Raw genomic sequence first — 14,711 nt, forward strand, 5'->3', positions numbered from 1 at the left:
CAATAAGACCGACTGTGCTAAGACAACTTTATAATTCTGACTGCTGTTGTACTGTGCCTGCTGTATTACAATGTTTTCACAGATTTAATGACTGCTTATTTATGCCAAAACAATTTTATTTGCTTGCTAGAAAGAAGAGATAGACCCAACAGCTAACAAGAAAATGGACAATGAACACAGATGAAAGATCCTGGATGAACAGTACCATTTGGTCTGGAACATTAGCTAAGACTGAAATTTTCTGCACAAATTAAGTAACTCAAAACATAACAGCTTGCTCTATGGATAACACAGGAACTGATGATCAACCATCAAAACAAATTGCTGCTGTCTGCATATGTTATTGATGTCTGCAGTAATATGTCACACAGGCATTTTATATATGTGTTAGAGTACCATACACGCATGCAAATGGTGTTATTCCTGCAAAGCACTTATTTAATCTCAGTGAAACTTCTGTAGAGTACCGGCATCTTCCAGAAAAAATCACATTCAACACTTACAGTGCACACATGAGGCCAGTTCTCAAGCTGACAGAGCACTGCTGTGCTAAGCTCCTCCCAGTACATTTCCTGGTAGATCTGTGGCATCTTTGACACCCACACACCACTGCTGCTCTTGTTCAGAATCTCCTTGATGCGATTTTGAATTTCATTGACAGGAACAGCAGAAGGGCCAGAGGCAACTGTATGTGTCTCCACAATGGGTGTATTCAAGTTATCTGTTCAACAGAAATAAAGCCTTGAAGTAAACATAGCCTTATCAGCAGAGAGAAAGACAGATGATTACTTACCTACTTAAAAACTAAACATGGGAGTTGCTGGCATAACACCAGCTCTAAAATGTGGCTCTCCTGCCCAGCATGGCTGATTCAGACACTTTCTGTTGGAAAGAGCCATGGAAACCTCAGACATTTAGTAACTGACCTGAAGCTGAATTTTCAGTCACTGGAGTTATTTTCATAAGAAGTTGCTAACTGTTTCTTCTGAAGAGATCCTGGAAGAGGTTACGGAACCCTCAGCCATACTGTTGCTGAGAGCATGTACTGAGGCACTGTCCTAAGAGGGACACTTTTACGAGTACAAACACAACAACAAAGATACAGCAAAACACCCCAGGATATTCTTCTAAATTCAGACAGATATACAAAACAGATCAGTGATTTTGCCTTTCATTCTAAGATATGTCCCAAGGAGAAATCTGAACCCAGCACCCAGCCTTTCTGTGCTACTCCATCCAAGGAGGCCCTCCAGCAGAGCAGGGAAAGAGACAGCAACTGTCCAGTTACTTTGGACAGTTCTATATACACTGTATGTAGGAGCAAGGCAGTCATTACCCCAGCTGGAGCTTCACATCACTACCTTGCCTGCTCCCTCCTCTCTACTCCTCTCCTCCCTCTGGAGGCATGTACTTGTTACCGGACCTGAAGCTTCAGAAATCAGCCTGACAGGTCTCAAAGAAAGCAACCATCATTTCACAAGCCTGTCAACGGCACAACTCCTGGAAGCCAGGCATGCAGCAAGGTGTTTTGTGGACAGCTAGGTTAGTGTGCTGCTTACACCAGGATTTCACTCTCCTGTATCAGATCCCTATGCTGACAATGAAGTTAAGCATACTCCTCTCCTGTTTCCAAGCTACTCATACTGGCTTTGTGATTGGCTTTGACACTTCCTGCACAAGGACTTTCCTAGAAGACAGAGAAGTAGACAAGTAAACACACACATTTCCCCAGCACCATGAAATCAGAGTGAGAAAGTTCAGTCACAGAACTTGGTTTCTCTCCCAAATCTATCTTCATTCAAAACTAATACTAAGATGGATTTTTCTTAAGATAACACCCAAACTAATGTGAGTAGTCAACAACAATTTTCTTAATGGGCAAACATACCATTTGAATCTATGGAAGAGCTTCTGGATAGGTGAACTTGCAACTCCTTTTGAAATCGTGGTGGGACAGTTAGTCTCTTCTCAGACCTAAAATTGAAAAGAAAATTGCTTAAAATCATTCTCCTGGGTCTGAATAGCATTCAGTTTGCTTACAAGACCTATACATAAAATGAAATTTATTTCACACACTTTTTGCAAGCCCCCTGCACAAAATCAGTACTCACAATGTCCTGGCTTGGAAGACGACCTGATCTGTAGTAACTAGACAGATTAACAGGTAGTTTCTACTTTTTTCTTATTATCCCAGTTATTGTGAGAAACTAACTGCACAGTAAAAAAACATTAGCAAAAGGAAAATATCTAGGCCTAATAACACAGTTGATGGTCTTACATTTGATACATTCAGCCTCACTATTTGGTATTTTATCTGGATGGCATCTCAGTCTTGCTACTGAACATGATTATGCTTGTCTTCTTGGTAGCTACATCAGAGTCTCCTGAAAGTGTTTGGCTTCAGAAGGCAGGGGAACACCTAAAACTACACAAGAACTCAAGTTCTTTTTGCGGATGCTGTTGCTACATTGTTTAACATGTTCCTCTCTGAAGCACTCTCCCACAGAAATCACACAAATGTCATGCTTGCATGTGTTCTTCTGTGGTCCCTCAGAGAGCAACAGTTTATACTGGGAGCATATGGACAATGTGCTTCTGGCAATGAAGAGGTCACAGCAGCGTGTAGCTCACCAAGACTGTTTTAGAAACAATAAGCTGTGGAATAATTACATACACTGCAAGCAAAAGGGAACAAGAGTTACAGAACAGAATTCAAAGACCAAGACCAAGCACCTCCCAAACATACATGCCCAAGAAAGAACTTCAGGGGAGAAGTCAGGGTTGCAAATGCACCAAAGCAGCTCTCCACACAAGCATGGCACGTTGCTGGGAACACCACACATCTCCAGACCACAGCAGCCACTGTACATGCATTGAGCAGGCTCTGCAGGTGGTCTCTGCCTTAAGGGGCCAATAAGGAGACCGGCCATCTCTGGAGTTCAGGGACAACTTTGGAGGAAACCACAAACTTCACCAGCCACAGAAACAAGGAAGATCTTCCCAGCTTCACCTGGGCTCTCAGAAGGTACGATAGGGATCAAGTATGATGCTGAGGAACAGGAAGCTGAGACTAGCACAGTATTAAGGTAGCCTCTGTGCCTTCACACTGACCTTTAATCAGAGCAGATCCACAAATCACAAAGAGACTTCCCATATTCACACCTCTTCTAACCAGCATCTTAAAGGTTTAACACGAACTTGTCTCCCTTGCTTCTTTGCTGTCCCCACAAGATGAAACCTCTTCTCCTCCATCAGCTATGGGGTGTCACTTGTACCAAAAATAATAATTCTGTTCTGCGTCACATCCCACAGCATAAAGCAGTGAGGACAGCCACTACCCAGCACAGCATTTTCCAAAGCCGAAGAGGCACAGCCAGAACTGCTGAGCAGATGATCAACTACAAGTGCATTTGTGAAACACAAATGGGACAAGACTCAAAAAATACAAAGGCAAAGTTGCCTGCATGAAACCCAAACACACATTCACACCTTGCACTTGTTGGATATCTGATAAGACTCATCCAACACTCTGCCTGCATCACAGGAAAACCCTCTACCTTCTGGGCACAGCTCAGATCTCCACCAAAGCAGCAGTGCAGTCTCTTCTTAGAAGGTGTGCTGTGACTGGCCATGCAGACCCTACAAGAAACCCAGGATCCCACCTCTCTATACATAGATCTACCAGTATGGACAGCTCCAAGCTGGACAGATACCCAAGGAAAAAAGTCCCCTTAAAGGAAGCAGACTCAAAAGAGACTACCACCATTGACAGGCAGCAAGCCAAACAATCTTATGAGATAGCCACAAGGGTAATAGACACTGTCCTGCTAATCCTCTCTCCCAGTAGGAATCCATAGCTGTGCACTAGTCCTCAGTGCCACACACCATTTCTACCACCTTAAGCCACACATCAGGTGACATGGATGACATGAGTGCAGGGTAAGCCAGCAGGTTTCAGAAAGGAAGAGCCCAGATGTTCCCCTCTCGAGTCATGCCATCTGGAACACCTTGGAAACGAACCTAGAACAGAGGACTGATGATTCCCATTCCTTTACGTTGCATGTGAAAACAAATCAGATTTGGGATCCTCTCAGTATTAAGAGACTTCACGTGGTATCTTCCTCTGCTTCCTGCAGTGGTTTAATAGCTTCCCATGGAAAAAAGTGGTGCTAGCATCAGCTTTGAGCCCAGTTATCATCAGTTTCAAGCCCTGAAATCAGACAAGGATCCTGTGATGCACTGCTTGCTCACACAGTGGTCTTATCTCTCCAAAGATGGGACGGAACACCGCCAGACAGCAGCAGGGCCAACACACTTCTCCCCAGCACGCCGGTATGGACAACTGCTGCCTGCAAGACCTCATGTTCCTCAGCTGCTAAAATGTGCTCCAAGCAAGAGGTCTCCTAGCCACACCAGCAGTAAGAGAACACATTAGCAGCCCAGCCCTTCACAAACGACTGACCACCTATGCAGTCCTGCCAAGCCCCCATGCGTAGCTGTAGCCAAGCAGCCAGCTAAGGCTTCTCTCCCACAGACTGCTGTCTCAGAGCGAAAGGAAGGCATGCCCTTCCCTGCCTATCGCCTTACCTTGGTAAGGCCCATGCCATCCAGCTCTGCTCTTTGGCCCTCGGACAGTGCTACCTCAGCAGCCGGGCCAGGTGGCAGCCAGCAGCAAATGCCACCTGCTGGTCTAAGGAAGTGGGTCACCAAGCATCTCAACTTGTTCTCATCTGTGCCATTGCCTTCCAGCTTCAAGGATCTCTGCAGTTAGCCTCACAGGCAAGGTCTCTCCCACCTTCTGTGGATTTGCAGGTCTGCAGCAACATGCACATGACACGAACTTACCAAGCGATTGCTGCTACAGACAGCCCCTCAGACACTGCAGCAGTGTCTGCAAGAATTCCTGGGAGGGCAGCAGGAAACAAGCTGGCACAACTGCAGCTCCCTTCAGCATTTCCTCCTGTTATCTGAGTGTGGCAGAAAGGGGAGGAGAAACCGCCTGTTTCCCTTCCACCCAAGACTATACAGTGGCAAGCCCCAGAAGCTGTGGTTATGAAAATCTCTCAGCAGAACACCACAGAGCACTAGAGAGATGGGACAGAGACTTTGTCAGCCACCAGAGAATTGTCATTTGCAGCCTCACTGTGGGGCTTCACTACTGCTGGGTGGAACACCAAGACCAGTCAGCACCCAGACAAAGCCTGTCACTGGGAGGACATTCTGCCAAGGCAAGTAGCACAGATCTGCCACAGCAGGACAGGTGATAAACAGAGAAGGAGAAATCGAAGACTCTTAAGTGCAACCCTGAGAGCACAGACATGCTTTGCTATGATTTGGTAAATGGACAGGCAGTGCAGGTGTCAGAAGGCACACCCAGAGAAACTGCACATGGACAGTGCCTCACTCCACACTGGGACATGGAGCAGAAGACAGATGATCAGAGGGCTGGAGCACCTCTCCTAGAAGGACAGGCTGAGGGACTTGGGGCTATTTAGCCTGGAGAAGAGAAGGCTCCGGGCTGACCTTCTAGCAGCCTTCCAGTACCTGAAGGGGGCCTACAGGAAGGACAGAGAGGGACTTTTCACAAGGGTGTGTAGTGATAGGACAAGGTGGAATGGCTCTAAACTAAAAGAGGGCAGATTTAGATTAGGTATTAGGAAGAAATTCTTCACCATGAGGGTGGTGAAACACTGGAACAGGTTGCCCAGAGAAGCTGTGGCTGCCCCATCCCTGGCAGTGTTCAAGCCTGGGTTGGATGGAGCTCTGAGCAACCTGGTCTAGTGGAAGATGTCCCTGCTCATGGCAGGGGGGTTGGAACCAGATGATCTTGAAGGTCCCTTCCAACCCTTATCATTCTACGATTCTATGTTCAGGACTTCTCTCAGCCAACCTGTGCTGTGAATGCTCAGCCACTCTCACCGGCAAGCGCTGGCACTATTGCTGGAACAGTGGCCCCAAGTCTGTGCCGTCTACCTAGGAGGCTGCTGCGAGCCCAGGATTTCTGGGGACGCTGCTCACACCTCTGCTTGTTGGCACACTGCTTGGAGGTCAGGACCTCCTGGCTCAAAGTGGCTTTCCCTCCTGCAGTTCCCGAAGCACAAGCAACTACAGCGGCTCTGGGGGCACAAAACATTCCCAGCAGCAAGGACATCAGCTGTGGATCTTGCCGGTCCTGCTTCAAATTGGCCAAGTTGAAACTAATTACACCAATCACACGGACCACTACACAGCCTTGCATTAAAACAGAATACGATCCTTTTCACCACGAACCCTCCCTCTAGTACGTCCCCAAGCTAGCAGGACAGCATTTGGACCCTTTACAACAACACGTCTTCTCCTCCATAAGTACCTGGGCCAAAGCTCACTTCAACTGCAGTTTCTCAGGAGGGGCAGGAACAGACACCAGGAACAAAAACAGAACACTTACCTGATAGGAGCACAGGAGAACCTGCCAGAGAGGAACAAAGATGACAACACAAGGTGGAGTGCACTCCATTAGGAGAGACAGAATAGGGATCGCATCTACCTAATTTCAAGCACTACAAAGCTTCTAGTACCACTAAACACCTTACGGCCCGCGTTCCAGCAACTAACCTGGAGAAAACTGTAAGTGCTTTTTTTTTTGCTCTGCCTATGCTAGGACAGAGAATCTCTGCATTTTAGGGAAGTGGCACTTCAAAAAATCCAACTCATCTGCACACACAGAAAAAGGAACACCTCTACACACCTGCTCCGACAACTCTGTCACAGGGGAATGGCATGCCCCTTCTCTCCTCTGCACAGCGGCCTCCTCCACAAAACAGAGCACAGAGCTGGTGACGCGTTTCTCCACTGCAGCCCCACTCAGCTCGCTCAGAAGCAGAAGACCAGGGGCTGGCTCAGCCCACACTCGTGTCTTTAGGAGCTGTGCTGCAGACAGAAGGGCCCAACTCGAGTCTCCCCGCTCTTGTCGGGGCGCTGGCCTCGCTCCCCTCACCTGCCGCACGCAGCACATCTCTCCTCCCTGGCATCTACCTCCAAACACGCTACTCCTCACACGGCCCCTGCCAGCTCCTACGGCTTCCTCGCTGCTCCTGCCGCTGCTCGCCATCACCACCCACCTCTCAGCTCCTCCAAATCTCTGCCTGGGCACGTCCCAGCAGCTGCGGCCACAGCCCCACTGCGACTGCCCACAGACACAAGGAGCTTCTCCCGCCCTCCAGAGAAGCCCTGTCCCAGAGCAAAGCCCCAGCAGATCCATCTGGCAGCCCCAAGCCTGCCTCCCCCTCCCCGGGGCACCTGCCCACCCCACCAGCACGCCGGGGAGCTGCCCAAAAAGCATGGCCAGCAGAACACTGCCATGGCAAAGGGCCCTTTGTGCAGCAGCAAGGTCACGAGCCAGGGCCATCAGCCCTCAGTAACACAAACACTACACTCTCAGGCACAACAGCCGACGCGGCTGCCGCTCTCACGAGTGCTCTGAGCGCATCCTCCTCTGCCCCTCCCGCACCCAGACCCTTCTCGCACAGGCACTCACGCAGGTGACCGGGGCCGGATGCGCCTGCTTTCCACGGGCCTTCCAGAAAGAGCAGGCACCACGGCAGGATTAAGCTGTCACTCTGCTCCGTGTCACTTTGCAGCCACGCCGCCATGGAAGCGGCACGCTGCTGCCATGTCCATTCAGTGCAAGGCTGACTCCTACCCCACCCCGGTGACCCGCAGAGGATTACCACCACAATCACAGCTCCAGTGGACTTAGAGCAGCCACAATGAGCGAACAGCAAACACCTTCTCGACACCGTCAGCTGACGGCCCGCGCCATCCGAAAACAACACACAAAGAGAAATGACAGGGCAGCAGTTGGCTAAGCCACCTGGATTAGAGAGGCTCAAGGCAGCCTGAAAACCAGCAGGTACCGCTAACCCCGCAAAACCACAGCTCTGGCCCTCGTCCCAGTTCACCCACACATCGCTGCGCAGCCGCTGGCTCCCAGCACGCCCAGAAGGGCCACAAACACCAACGCCGCAACGCAGACGCAGGGCAGGAGGTGAAGAGCAGCCACCGGCAGACAACCACGACCCTGAACACGCAGCACTGCCCCTCCCCTACACACCGACCTCCTGCTGCTTTCCACCGCGCTGGGCACAACAGCTCTCTCCTGGGCCTGGGAAGCAGCGACAGCCCCACACACCCTTGGGGTGACACCTGCCTGCACCTTTCTTGCCAGCACACACGGCAGCAGGCCCAGAGCACCGCGTACCTATGCCGGCACCCAGAAAGGCAAAGGAGCACCCGTCCGCCTCCTGGGTAACGGCCCACCTTCACACCTCACCTTCCGCAAGGGTGGGCGCCTGCATTCCCACCTCCCACCGCACTGCTGGCACGGCAGCACCCGAGGGTCCACCACACTTTGCTCCACCTCGCTCACACGCATGCAGACGTGCACACACTGACCTGTTTACCACAGTGACGTGCCTCTGCATGGGAATTTCCTTAGGCGGTCCACTCCCGGTGGCTGGAGGCAAGGTGGACCGGGCACTCTCCGTACTGGGTTTCACCACTCCACACGCCACTCCTCTGCCTCGCAGCGGGCGAGGAACAGGCCTCTTGCTGCCTTCTTCTGGCACGCTCAAAGACCTGGGCTGTCGCAAAGTTCCTTTGGGCTTTCCTAAAGAGTTTGCAGACGTAGCCGTGAGTCGCGCTCTCCTCCGCCCAACCCACAGAGACTTCAAGCACCGCAGGCAACTCCCTCCAGGGAGACCCTGCTTTTCCAAAACACTCCTACGAAGGATGCTCTCAGTCACAGCCACAGCATCGTGGCTCGCACCCACGGACTCACAAGCCACAGTCTTCACCACCACGCTGCAGCAGGGAAACAAACACGACACCCATCTCCTCGCACACTCTCGGGAAAGCCACGCACCTCTGGCCTGCCACAGCAGGTCCCGTCTCCCATGCAACCCACGCTCAGGCTGCCCCTTACCGCCCAACACCAGCAGCAGCTCCCAGAGGTGCAGCACATCCAGCCCAACTCCCCCTCCTCCGCCACCTCCTGCACCGCCGCCCAGAGGGCTGCTTCTCTGCCCTGCCTTGCAAGCACCCTCCTCATCCTCCTTTACCTGGGCTACAGCTCACCAGCCCAGCCTCCCTGCTACAGGGGCGGCTGTTGGCACGCTTGCAGGAGAGCAAGCGGCAGCCAGCCCTTCGCTAGAGACAGGAACAGCGCAATACAATCCAACCGCGAGACCCACTGCTGCTCCACGCTGCCAAACTGCACGCAGGCGGGCCCTGCCTGGGCCTGATCCTGGGACACCTCACCGACGGCAACACAACAGCAGCACCGCCACAAGGGAAAGCTGACCCCCACCCTCTGCGAAAATGCTGCTGCTGCAGCAGCTCACGCAGAAAGGCACACAGGTACAAGGGCAGCCCCTGGGCATCAGCAGCTTCGTGGCATCAGGGCACTCGCCGCAGCAACAGGAGCAACAATCACAGACGACGCTGCGGTCGATGGCTCAGCCCTGCCTCTCCACCATGGGCTGACCTCGGCCTCAAAGAACGAGCAGGCTCCCTGCCACACTTCCTACCCACAGCTCAGCCAAATTTCTCACACAAGCACGGCCAGGCGGAAGTGAAGCCAAGCATCCTCCCACAGCACTTTTTTCAAGATCAGTCACACGTCACACACACGCTCCAGAAGGGCTGCCTCGCTGACCATGGCTTGCAAGCACAAGCATCCTCCTCCACAACACTCCCCACTCCCAGGAGCTCCCCACCGGGACCACCCAACCTCCGCCCATTCGTGACACACCCTCACGGCCAAGGCTTTCGCTCAGCAGATGCACAGCTCTCTCACAAAGGCAGGCCCGCCACAGCTGCCTGGGTTTACCTGTCAACGTGACTGGAGACGTGTTCTTCAGCCTCATCTGGCAGTTCACTTGCCTTCCCATCTTCTTCTTGGAACTCCTCTGCCGGGCCACCAGCTGAGCAAGTGACACAGTCTCGCTGCAAGCAACAGCGTGGCAAACGACCTTGTTGGAGTAGGAAGGGAACAGGGAGGAAAACAGCCAGTGAGCCCCAAGCCCATCCACAACCCTCACCAGGCCTCGCAGCCATCTCCGCGCCTGCAACTGCTGGGTCGTGTGGGCTGACGGGCAGCTCACAACAGGCTTCAGCAGCAGACACAGACCCCGGAGACCTCCCTCGCCTTCCGCAGTGCACCTCCAAAATCACCGAAGCAGACAGCCACAGCCTCTCCATCACCTTCCCCCATTATGTTGGGCCCCAAGGGGCAACCGCCTGGTTTCTCACTCCCATCCCACAGGCCCACCATCTCGCTTCACAACACTGCCCTGTGCCCTTCTGTCCCAAGCCAACACAACAGACTCCACAGGGACAGGAAAAATAGCCTACGTACACAGCTTATGCGGGTTCCAGCAGCCACCCAGTGCCCACAGCTCACAGACACACAGGCCCTATGCTCCAAAACCCCACACTTTATACTCTCCACACCCCAGCTCTGCTCATATGGTGGTCAGGCAGGGGCTGAAAAAGGGCCCTCTCTCACAGCACCGCTACCCTCATCACCCTGGCCCGTGACAAGCACAGCCGTTGACAGTTTAGCACAGGAGTGGGGCACGGGACACTCAGGCATTTGGCCAGCACCTCTAAAATTTAGCAAACAGCTGCTCCAGAAAGAAACCTGGTTTCTCACTTGCATTCCACAGGCCCACCATCTTGCTTCACAACACAGGAAAGCCACGGGGTTCCAGCCTGCCCTCACTCCTCCTTTTGAGACTCACCAGGGGCTCTGGCACCGTTCTGGCCCTGTAGAGCTGGGCTGCCTTTGACCTGCTTACCAAAGGAACAGCACAGCCACCCCGGGTGCACAGATCGCCCTGCAGGCACCAAGCTTCCCCAACCACTCTGGACAGATTGTTCTACTGTTTAGCCACCCTCGCTGTAAAAAAGTGGCCATTTTTAATGTTTAAATATAATAATCTGTATTTCACTTTGCTCCTGTTGTCTCTTGTCTGTTCACTGGATACCACTAAGAACTTGTGACAGAGTCTGCCTCCATGTTTACTCCCTACAACAGGTGTTAATAAACATAGATAAGATCCCCCTGAGCTTTCTGTTCTCCAGAATGAACAGCCTCAGCTCTCTGCGCCCTCCATCAAAGATGTTCCGGTCACTTCATCATCTTCACAGCCATTCACTGAATTTGCTTCAGTGCATCCATATCCCTCTTGTTCTGGGGAGCATGGAACTGGATACAGAACTCACTCAGGCTGAGTAGCAGGTAATAATCACCTCTGTCAGTGTACTGGCAACACTCTTCCTAATGCAACCCAGTATGCTGTTAGTCTCCTTTGCTGCAATAGCTCACTGCCACTCGGTGTGAACTTTGTGTCCACCAGAAACCCCAGGAATTTCCCTACTAAGCAACTTTCCAGCTGGTCAGCCCCCAGATACTGCCAGGTTATTCTTCTCCAGGTGCAGGTCTTGGCATTTTCCTGCACTGAACTTCATAGGGTTTCCACTGTTCCATTTCTCCAGCTTGTGGAGGTCCCTCTGAATGCCAGCATATACACCTCCTCTATCAATCCCTCCCATCATACACAGACTTGCTGAGGATGACGTCTGTCCCACCATCTAGGTTACTCACGACCATGTTAGACAGCATTTCCTTGGCACTGACCCCTGGGGCACGCCACTCGTGACTAGCCTCCCAGTGCGGTTTGTGCCACTGTTATGGGAGAGACTGTTAAATGCATTACTAAAATTCTACATCCAATCCACTCCCCTCATCTACCCAACCAGTCATCTCATTTTGGAAGGGTATCGGTTTGGCCACATATGACTTTCACTTCATAAATCCATACTTGCTCCTATTTGCCTTTCACACGCCTGGAAGGGCTTTTCAGGATTAGCTACTCAATCACCTTCGCAGAGATCGAGGTCAGGCTGATCAGCCTGCAGTTCCTCATATCCTGCTTCCCACCCTTCCTGAAGGTGTGGGTGATAGCTGCTTTCTTCCAGTGCTCAGGAACCTCCCACAAACCACCACGCCCTTTCCAAGATAATCGAGAGTGGTCTTGCAACAACATCAGCCAGCTCCCTCAGAGCCCGTGGGTGCATTGCAACAGACCCACGGACTTGTTCACGTCCAGGTTGTTTAAACGTTCCCTAGCCTAATCCTCCCCCTCTGAGGGTAAGTCTTGCCTGCCCTGCACTTTCCCACTGGTCTCAGGAGCTGTAGGATTGCTGATGGCTAGTCTCACCAGTTATAAAGACAAAGGCAAAGAAGGCAATCAGTGCCTCAGCCTTCCCCACATCCGTTAAGACGGGTCCCCATTCCCATTCATCAGCAGACCCACATCTTCCTTAGTCATCCTTTTGCCGATGACGTGCCTGTAGAAATCTTTCTTGTTGCCCTTCAGGTCCCTTGCCACGTTCAGCACCATGTGGGCTTGAGCTTTCCAGAGCCCATCCCGGCATGTTTGCACAGTGTCTCTATACTTCTTCCACCTCAGCCCGTTCTGCTTCTGCCTCTTATGCACATGCTTTTACTGGTAGAGTTAAGTCAGGAGCTCCTTGATCATCCCTGTTTGCCTCCTGCAACCTCGCTTTTAAAGTAGTCACTTCAGTAAGAGAGAAACTTTGTCACAGAGTGGACAGCACCTGATGGAGTCATAGCATCCTTGTGGAAGGTGAACCTGAAATCCTTAACTCTCCACCCTCGCAGCGCCGTCTGTGCAACAACCTGTGCTCCACAGTGTGAGCATGGGTTGATCTGATGAAGCACTTGTGAAACGAAACACAGCAGAGGGTTGTAGTTCTTCATTTGCAGTACCTTCTTTCTCCTAGTTTTTCTGTTGTTCCTGTATTTTCTCCTGTTGTCTGTCATGTTAAGCAGGTATTTCAGGGACTTTCTTTGGAAGGATGCTCTCAGAACTGGCAGTGCTTTGAGAGCTGTTAGGAAGGTCATTGTGTTCTGTCTTGCTTTTCATGTTGTTGAACTTAACAATAATAAACACAGCCTTTCTTAAGCCCATGCATGCTTGTTTGGGCAGCATCTCTGTATTCCTCCCAGGTCGCTTCACCCTGCTCCCACCTCACGCACGCTTCCTCCTTATTGTTGAGTTTTGTCAGGAGCTCCTTGTTCATCCTTGCGGTGCTCCTGCCACCTCTGCTTTTTTCCCCTGATTGTTGGGATGGGCCATTCTTGAGATCGGAGGAGGCAGTCCTCGAAAATCCACTACCTCTCCTGGACCACGCTTCTCTCCAGGACTGTATGCCATGCAAGTCTTCCAAGCAGATCCCTGCACAAGCCAAAGTCTGCGCTCCTGAAGTGCTAGCTGGTGGATACTGCTATTTGCTTTATTCCCCTCCTTTCAGGCTCCTGAACACCACCATGGTCACTGCAGCCAGGGCTGTCCCCAGCCTTTACATCCCCAACCAGTTCTTGCTTGTCTGTACCAATCAGGTGCAGGGGAGCATCTCCCCTCACCAGCTCATCACCTGAGTCAGGAAGTTGTCATCAGCACAACCCAGAAGCCTCCTGGATTGTCCGTGCTTGGCTGTCTTATCCCTCCAGCAGGTATGGCAGTGGCTCGAGCCCTCCGTGAGAACCAGGGCCTGCAGATGTGAGGCTTCTTGCAGCTGTCAGAAGAAGGCATCATCTGCTTCATCTACCACATCCTCTCGATTAGGGTGTTTATAACAGACAGCCACGGTAACATTGCCCATACACTGGTCTGTCCACTATCCATAAGCTCTTGTAGTCTCATCCTCCGTTCCAAGGCAGGGCTCGGAGTGTCCCCACTTGTATCCCACTGGAGGAGCTCACAGAAAGTGTCCCATCTCGCTGTTCCAGCCCATCATTCCTCAGTAGCTTGTGTCTATCCACAGAAGCACGCCAGTTCTGTGAGGTGTCGCAGCAGCTCTCCATGACCCTAAGGAGACTGTGGCCTTGAACAGCACGCAGACCTCCAGTTTCTCCTGGTTGTGCCCCATGCTGCGGGCAGTCACGGACAGGCGCTTCAGAGAGGGGCCCAGCTGTGTCCATTTCCAGGGAAGGATATGAGAGCTCTCCTCATACCCCCGGCTAACTAGCATTTCCCTCTTTCTATGTGGATGCCTGTGGGATGGACCACCCTTAGCTCTGCTGTGTTCTTAAGGTCTTCACACAAAAAATTCTTTGTTCCTATGCAGTTCATCAGTTTCATAAACGCATACTTTCATATCTTTCTTATGTGTTTTTCTTGTCACTAATGTTACAAGTTATTTTCAGCATTTTCTTCCCTTGTTTTCACATCATAGTGACTTCAAGTTCAGCGTAAATGATGGTTTGAGTTAGAATGAATTCAGATGTAAAAAGAGATAGGGTGGATGAATTCAGTGGCAGCAAAGCAAACGAGTCTTCAAATTCCTCTTTTTGGAGGGGCCTAGTTATTCAAGCAGATCTCAAAGTTCCCTTAGAGGAAGGTGCCATCATACACTGGTCGTAACTGAACGTGAAGCAAAGCAAAGCAGGGTTCCTTGAAATGACAGAACCACCCACTGCAGGTGGCCAGCATTTCAATTTAAGCCCCCTTGCAGTGTTTTCTGTACACCGATTTTAATCCTCATCCTGTGTGGAAACTGCAGAACGTACCTATTGTGTGAAGGAATAATTATAACTGTTCATCCTTCATATATTCAAGAATGCTAAATTAGTATTCAGTAGT

The 14,711-nt window shown here is 51.4% G+C and overlaps 1 protein-coding gene across 6 annotated transcripts in view; it reads right to left on the bottom strand.

Annotated features, from left to right (window-relative positions):
• TDRD7 (tudor domain containing 7) overlaps positions 1-14,711 on the bottom strand; it is a 49,376-nt gene that overhangs the window by 28,558 nt on the left and 6,107 nt on the right. For 4 of the 6 annotated variants that reach the window (XM_075410745.1, XM_075410744.1, XM_075410742.1 and 1 more), the window contains exons 3-7: positions 9,869-10,010; positions 8,434-8,647; positions 6,428-6,448; positions 1,889-1,974; positions 504-721 (exon numbers count right to left, since the gene is read on the bottom strand). In XM_075410745.1, coding sequence (XP_075266860.1) covers positions 504-721; positions 1,889-1,974; positions 6,428-6,448; positions 8,434-8,647; positions 9,869-10,010 — 681 coding nt within the window. Of the gene's footprint in view, positions 1-503; positions 722-1,888; positions 1,975-4,587; positions 4,623-6,427; positions 6,449-8,433; positions 8,648-9,868; positions 10,011-14,711 lie in introns of those variants that run through there. The other 2 variants (XM_075410746.1, XM_075410747.1) reach the window with 2 other exon arrangements.

The sequence above is a fragment of the Opisthocomus hoazin genome, chromosome Z (assembly GCF_030867145.1).
Source record: "Opisthocomus hoazin isolate bOpiHoa1 chromosome Z, bOpiHoa1.hap1, whole genome shotgun sequence".
Lineage (NCBI taxonomy): Eukaryota > Metazoa > Chordata > Aves > Opisthocomiformes > Opisthocomidae > Opisthocomus > Opisthocomus hoazin.